Source organism: Chrysoperla carnea, chromosome 2 (genome assembly GCF_905475395.1).
Source record: "Chrysoperla carnea chromosome 2, inChrCarn1.1, whole genome shotgun sequence".
Taxonomy (NCBI): domain Eukaryota; kingdom Metazoa; phylum Arthropoda; class Insecta; order Neuroptera; family Chrysopidae; genus Chrysoperla; species Chrysoperla carnea.
In genome coordinates, this window is record NC_058338.1 from 5658623 (window position 1) to 5666389 (window position 7767).

Here is a 7767-nt window from a genome sequence, read left to right on the forward strand (position 1 = left end):
TACGATTCCCGATATCGGAACCAAATATAACAGTTGGTTACCTATATGCTGGTAGAATCTTCTCCTGAAAATCAATTCTAAAATTCCGATTAATAAATTCATACTTACTATTATCAAATAAAATTAATTTTCTAATGAAAAGGCATCCTAAAAATAATTACCTATCCCGGATTTAATTTTCATATTTCTAAGAAACGTTTTCATTAATCATAAAAATGTATTTCTGATAACAGGTGCAATTTTTTTGCATAATGGAATTATTGATAAACTAAAATTTCGAACAAAAATAGAAAAAATCATATTTTATAATATTACAGTGGAGTCCTCATTAAAAAATTTTGTGATTCATGTGGTGATTTATTGTTATGTTAAAACTTACAAAAGTAGTGATTAGAGTAGTGATTCGCAATGATACTTAATTATTTAAGAAGGGAATGTTGCGCTTGCATTTCTATTCAAATTATGCGCGCGAGCGTTTACCAGTTATTGAAGAGGAAGAAGTGTATAGAATTGATGAAATCAAAGAATTTGAAACAATTAGTCCAGCTTTGAAAGAGAGTGTAGTCTCATTTTTAATTCAAGGTATGATTTCAATAGTGTACGATTTCTGACCGAAACCGATTAATCGGCAATCGCCACAACCTTCGATCGAAGAGGAAAGCTTAAAGGCTCTAAGAAATTTTTTTCAAGATTGCCAACAAGCTGCAATTAATAAAATTAATGATTTTAAAGTTAATTTAATTTGATGACGAAAAAAATTACCTTGCAATTTATTTGTCAAAAATAATTTCGAACTGAGTTTGATCCGGGTTTCGAAAGATGGTGATTGACCGACACTTGATTTTAATTATGTACCATCACAGTGTCAGTGTGGGCCTATACTATACTCTAAATATAAATTTTATCAAATTTTAAGCTTTATCTTATATAGTGAGGATTGAAAGGATTTTACCTTTTTATTTGTAATACTTCGAAATAATTCTAATTATAATTTTTTTTTATTTGTTGCAGAGGAGGATGAATCCCAAATATTTGTGAAATTTTTTAAATTTCATAAATGTTACGACCTAATACCTACTTCAGCCAAATTAGTAGTTTTCGATACTCAATTGCTTGTGAAAAAGGCATTTTTTGCATTAGTCTATAATGGTAAGTAATAATAACATTGATCGCACTAATGTGCAAAGTTATAATTTCATCCGATATCTATCTAATTAATTGATTTTTACTTGTGACAGGTGTAAGAGCAGCCCCACTTTGGGATAGTGTCCAACAGCAATTTATTGGAATGTTAACAATAACAGATTTTATTAAAATATTACAAATGTACTATACATCGCCAGATGTAACAATGGATGAGTTAGAGGAGCATAAATTGGATACTTGGAGAAGTAAGTATTCAAAATACAATTTTTCTTTATTTTCAATCGAATGTAAACATTAATTACTGCCTTGGTACCAAAGCATATATGTTGGACTTTCTGCCTCCCAACAGAAGCAGGAAGTACATACTTTCGGCCGCAGATAAAGAAAAAGTTTTTTATTTACTTCTTTGAGATAGTATTTCGACGTCCCGTGAAAATTAGATGTATGATTGTTACTAATTTTGAATTTCTTATTAAATTACAGAAGTACTGAAAGACACAGATATGCCACTTGTGAGCATCGGTCCAGATGCATCGTTATTTGATGCAATACGAACATTAATACATAATCGAATTCATCGATTGCCAGTAATTGATCCTGAAACGGGGAATGTTTTATATATTTTAACTCACAAACGCATATTACGCTTTTTATTTTTGTATGTAAGTATATTATCCGATCCCCCTCATCGTCCCCGCTATCGGCTTGTCCGACTAGTTGGCCTATTTGCAACCGACTAATCGGCTAGTTGGTCAAAGTTCGGAAAATCTTTAATAATTTTCCAATTTTTATTTGCAGATAAATGAGTTACCTAAGCCTAGTTACATGAATAAATCATTACGAGAGGTGCGAATTGGAACTTATGACAATATTGAAACAGCATCAGAAGATACTTCACTTATATTAGCACTTAAAAAATTCGTTGAACGAAGAGTATCCGCTTTACCTATAATAGATAATGAAGGCAAATTAGTTGATATTTATGCTAAATTCGATGTTATTGTAAGTATTCACTTCATTTTAAATAGAGACTCGATTACCTGGACTATAACATCTGAGTGCCTTATTCAGCAGAACGTCTATTTACTTTTTTTAACACACAAATAATTAACTGCTTCACAGTCGAAGAAAATTGAAAAGAAAATAGCTGGTTCTAAAAATAACTTTGCCTTTATTATTTTTAGAAACGGGTACACTTACTTGTTCTGACAGTAATCGAGTGTTGTTTTTATTTAATAATTTCGAAAATAAAAAATGTATATTTATGTATTTTTTTAGAATCTAGCTGCTGAAAAAACTTATAATGATTTAGATGTATCGTTAAAAAAGGCAAACGAACATCGTAACGAATGGTTCGAAGGTGTACATAAATGTAAATTAGATGAAACATTATTTGCAATAATGGAACGAATTGTTCGAGCTGAGGTTCATCGATTGGTTGTTGTCGATGATGATGATAAAGTTATTGGTATTATATCTTTATCAGATTTACTTTTGTACCTGGTTTTGAGGCCTTGTGGTGAAGGTGAAGGTTCTCCCGATTCTGGAAGCTATACATCATTACGTTTACAGGTAAATCTTACTATTTTCTGTCAATATACTTTAAAAAAAATTCTTTCAGCATAAAACATACATAAATCTTTTACCCTTTTCAATTTTATATAAGAATCCAGTAACCCTTGTTCGGTATCTTAGGGTCGTAACAATTTAATGCCATCTGTTTTTGTTTGAGGCCACTGATTTGAAGGCAACACTGTCTCTTCGGAGTATGAGACTAAAATTCAATTTTCACTGTTTAATTGCGGTGAAATAAAATTTTTAGAATGTTTCCATAACCTTACACTCGAGTCGCTGAATAACGAGTGAAAAAAAATCAATGGACAAATACAGATGGTTTAGTAAACTTCTAGTAAGAATTTGCATACGTCTAGTCACGTGGTTTAGTAAACTTCTAGTAAGAAATTTTTGTGTATATTCTCCAGGATCCAACATTATCTCCACCAACAAATTTGAATCAAGCATCATCAGTACCAAATTTAGCCGCTGTAACTGATGAAATTGAAGTACCAATTATAGAAGAAGATTGTAACGAAGAAATCGAGGATATATTAGAAAATGTGGAGAATGAAGATGAAGAAGAATGTATTGAAGAAGAGGAAAGTATGAAAAGTGCACCTTCGTCGCCACAATTAGATACATCCATAACAACAGACGGTACACCACACTATCGGGAAGTAACAGTCTCTGGAGGAGAGTAAACAAAAAAGAAAAAAAAACAAATACATTAAATCAATCTTAATCATTAAGAGTTCTGGCTTGTGTCTGTAGGTAAGAAAAGCTAAGAAAATGGATGTTACGGGTTCAAAAAACAAACAAAAAATCACCTTTTGTGTGTGTATTTTTTCGTCGAAGTAAGTCGCGTCTCAAAAATGATAATCGCGTCATTTTTTTTAATTTGTATGAAAACTTTTATTTCTTATATATTTAAAAAAAAATTATATATATATATACATACAGGATGTTTCATTCTAGCTGGCATAATTTATAATCACTTAATATCTCGAAAACAACTTATTTCATGTGAAAAGACCCACTTTTCACATGGATTTTTCTAAACAAATAAGATGAGGGTGTGGAACAAAAAGGTAAAAGTACTGGAAATCATAAAAATAGACTCACGCAATTGAAACAGGAATTTAAATCACCGTATTCAATTCTTTTTGAAAGACGCTTTCCAGTATTGTATTAAACGACTATTTTGTTTTATTGACAAAGTCGCCTCAAAAGAAGTATTGAGGATTGACAATTTTATTTTTATATGCAAAAAGAAAGAGCCTCAGACAAAATTCACGATTTTTGTATCATAATTCTGATCGTTTTGAGAATTTTCTTCACGAAAACGCTTCACTATAGTGAAATAGTGTTTTTTGTTTGAGAATGTGACATTTTGGGGCAAATTCGTGATCACCTTTACTATTTTAACGCCTTTTATCACTCAAACCTTGTGTATTTGATAATACTGATTGACCATGAGCTTTTTCTAACATTTTAAGACACAAAATATTGTCAATATAAAATTTGCGGCGAAAATGATTTGATTCAACAAACTTTTGTAATAAAAATGGTTGGCTGTGCCTGTACTGGACATCCCTGTACTTTTTTTTTACAGAATTATGCTCAATTAAGTCTCTGTACAATTAAGTCTCTGTTTTAGAAATATTAAGATGATGCAAGTAATGCCAACTTAAATGAAACAGCCATTATATATTGTACCTCTTAAAAATATTTTTAACAAAAAAAAAATAGCCAAAAATAGTACTATTCATCAGTATAATACTAATTAAAAATGAATAATTAAGTCTTGTGTATCAATTAATTAATTATTAGTATGTATAATAATTATTTAAAACAAAAAAATCTATTATTTATGCTCTTGATTTTCTTTTCTTTTTTCTTTTGTTCTTGATTTTCATTTGTTTTATCGTTTTTTTTCTTTATTTTTGAATGTAATTATGTTATTTATAATTTTAGTTAAAACAATTTTAAAAAAAACTCACAAACCAACAAAAAAATAACGTATCTTATTTACTTATGTGCGTTAGATTTTCAATTTTAAATAAGATGTGAAAAAGGTTTATTCACATCGTGTTTTTTATTTTAGAAAAGAAGGGAGTATAGCTTTTTTTGAAATTGTATTTATTTCCAGAAGAAAATTTAGTGTTTATAATTTCGAACCAATATTAAAAAAGCATAAAAGTTAATTTTTAACCGAACTTTTAAAAATGTAAGAACGTTCAAATCAATACACATAAGGTTAAGTTAGATTAGAGTGGTTGTCCTGGGGTTCCTGGGGTGGGAAACACTTCGCCATAAGGTCCGTTGTGGTACCAAAAAAGGGTTGTCTCATTCTCGGACTACTTTTCCATAAACCATTTGGAGCTGTTTAAGAACAGCAGGAGTGCTTAGAAGTCAACGAACGAAGTCGGAGAGGTCGTCAAAGAGAGGCTGGCTTAAGTAAGCCCATCTCCTCATAGCAAGAGCTGGAAAATAACAGAGTAGATGAGACATTGTCAATAATAAAAATAGTGGTTGTAGTAGGCCTGTCTTTGCCGAATGTTCCCTAAAGTACAATTTAATAATTTGAACTTTTTTGAGTATTGTGGAATTGTCAATTGTTGAAATACGGTAATACCGTTAAAACACACAACTACAGTAATTATGTCAAAATGCACAGATCAAGATCTTCAGCGGAGAAAATCACGTTAAATTTAAAACAAAAAATATAATTTTTTTGTTTTACTTAAAGGAAGTATAATTTTCAGTTATTTCCGTTTAGCTATAGTACAAACACTTTGAATAAAAATATATATATAGAAGGACTTAATTCGAAATCGAACGCGTTCGATCATGGTTATAAGCTTATAAAGTGTGAATAAACCTTTATGATATTTTAAAAATTAAAATGTTTTTGTATCTTAAGTAACTAATTTACAATGTACTAAACAATCAACAAAACCAAAAGATCCCCCATCCCTGTCGTATTTAAATTACGATTTATAAGAAAAAAAAAATGTACTTATAAAAAAGATTATTAATTAAAAAGAAAAAATATTTCTATTTCTTAGTTTATTTATTTATTTTAAACAGATTTTTTTTATTTTTCGAAGTGGAACTTGTATAATGGAAAAAACAGTTAACTTGTGCTTAGTCCTGCGGCTATTTTTAGCACAGAAGGAGATAAAAGATATACTCAACACATTATTATTAAAATGTATGTTTCAATACCAAGAACTGCAGTTGCAATGAAATCGAGGTCATAGCAGCTGAAATTTTGCGATAGATTTTAAAAAATATCACTAATGTACGAAGAAGGAAAAGCCAAGCACTTGCTAGATTTCATTACAAGTTTTTATTCAAACAAAAACGTCTACTCTTCTTTTTTAAAGGCAGGAGGCCATAAACTTTTGAATTATGTTTCATTTTTTGGACAGTAAACCGGAAGGGTAAATAAAAATAGGAAGTCAAAGTTATGGTTTCACTTCGTTTATTTACAAATTATGGATGAGTTTGCTCGAAACACAAAATCACGAGAAATATTAGCAAAACAACGGTAATCATTTTCGTAAAACAACGAAAATTTTCTCACATTTCTCAATGTCCCAAATGATTAAAATAGAGGAAAATATTAAAAAATCTAGTCACAAATCAACACAGTACTCTCTGTATAGTGGAATTTTCAACAAATGAATGAAAAATTATTTTTGATAACAGAAATAATTTCTTTTAAGTATCCTTTTATTCTATGTATAATACCCCCCCCCCCATCCCATTCGGTTTGTAATCAATTGATAAAATTCAGGGTCTATTTCGCATGAAAACATGTTATAATTTACTCAGACAATTAACGAACAAATTACTGACAATAATGGCTGTATATATTTACAAATCTTGCTTCAAAAGTGAGTGTCGTTTATGACTCGAAACTGTTTTCAATCATGCAAAAGAGACCTTAAAACTAAAATCGATTTTGATTTCGTACATCAGGTATCTGTACTAAACCAAGTTGGGCAGGTAGGCTTTCCAAATTTATCTTATTTATAAATATGTCAAAATATTTATTTTGTTGCCTTGGTTCTTCAACGTATTTTGTTTTATGGACTTCAACGACTCAATGATATACGCGAATAGAACATACACATAGTGGGAATATTAGTTTCAGAAACAAAAAACTCATTCAGAGCAATATCTGGTAAATACGGTGACTGCCTATTTCATGTAGAGCTTCTCAAAACAGTATCTAATGGCTGTCGGCTTAAGGCACACATTATGACATGTCTTTTAGCAATAATGTATGTATGTTATGTTACAGTCATAATTTTAAAGTACAGATAGATAACTCAGTCAGTAGAAGCGCGGATTTATAATTTGCTATTTTAGTGATTACTTAGTTCGAATCCAGCAGCAGTCTTTATTTTTTTTTGTATTAACTTGGATTTTTCTAGTCTTGAACATTTCTTATCTTATTTTGGATAACTCTGTATTTTTCATTACACAGCCGTATGACGTAATGGTATTAAAAACAGGTTTAAAAAACTGAAAAATTTGAATTTTTTAATTAATTTGGCTATTTTATGAACTAAAACAATTTTCAACTGCTTTTTGCCTAAGATATTTCAGTAATATATTTTAAGTTTTTTTCTCATAAAGAGTAAAGAAATGTGAATTGGGCAAAAATTAAGCTTTCCTCGACAAATAGTATCTTAATTTTGGGTTTAGTACAGAAATCTATAACTTCTTATAATATTAAATTGTAAATTTTTAATGTTTTTTTTTTAATCGTACGATAGGATTAGTACATGTAAGCATAAAAATTACAGTATAAATTACGCGCTATAGATCAAAATAATTGTTGATTATAGATGAAGCACTTGAACGCTGCATCAATCAACCTGATTGTAATGTTTACATGCTTTTATAAACTCAAAAAAGTAGTACACCTTGCCGCTTCAATTTTCAAACAAAATAAAATCACTACTCAAAAAATTGCTATTTGGAAAATTTCGTATAATAAATAGGAAACAATTTTATCAAAATTATTTTTTAAATGGAAGTGTTGTGAAC

General features: G+C 29.7%; 1 protein-coding gene across 2 annotated transcripts in view; it reads left to right on the top strand.

Annotated features, from left to right (window-relative positions):
- Positions 1–4509, top strand: part of LOC123293765 — a 98375-nt gene extending 93866 nt beyond the window's left edge. For both annotated transcript variants that reach the window (XM_044874670.1, XM_044874671.1), the window contains 6 exons: positions 1012–1149; positions 1239–1391; positions 1630–1808; positions 1945–2148; positions 2425–2718; positions 3129–4509. In XM_044874670.1, the coding sequence (XP_044730605.1) occupies positions 1012–1149; positions 1239–1391; positions 1630–1808; positions 1945–2148; positions 2425–2718; positions 3129–3404 (1244 nt within the window). In that variant the 3' untranslated portion in view covers positions 3405–4509. The remainder of the gene's footprint in view (positions 1–1011; positions 1150–1238; positions 1392–1629; positions 1809–1944; positions 2149–2424; positions 2719–3128) is intronic.
- Positions 4510–7767: the final 3258 nt, after the last annotated feature.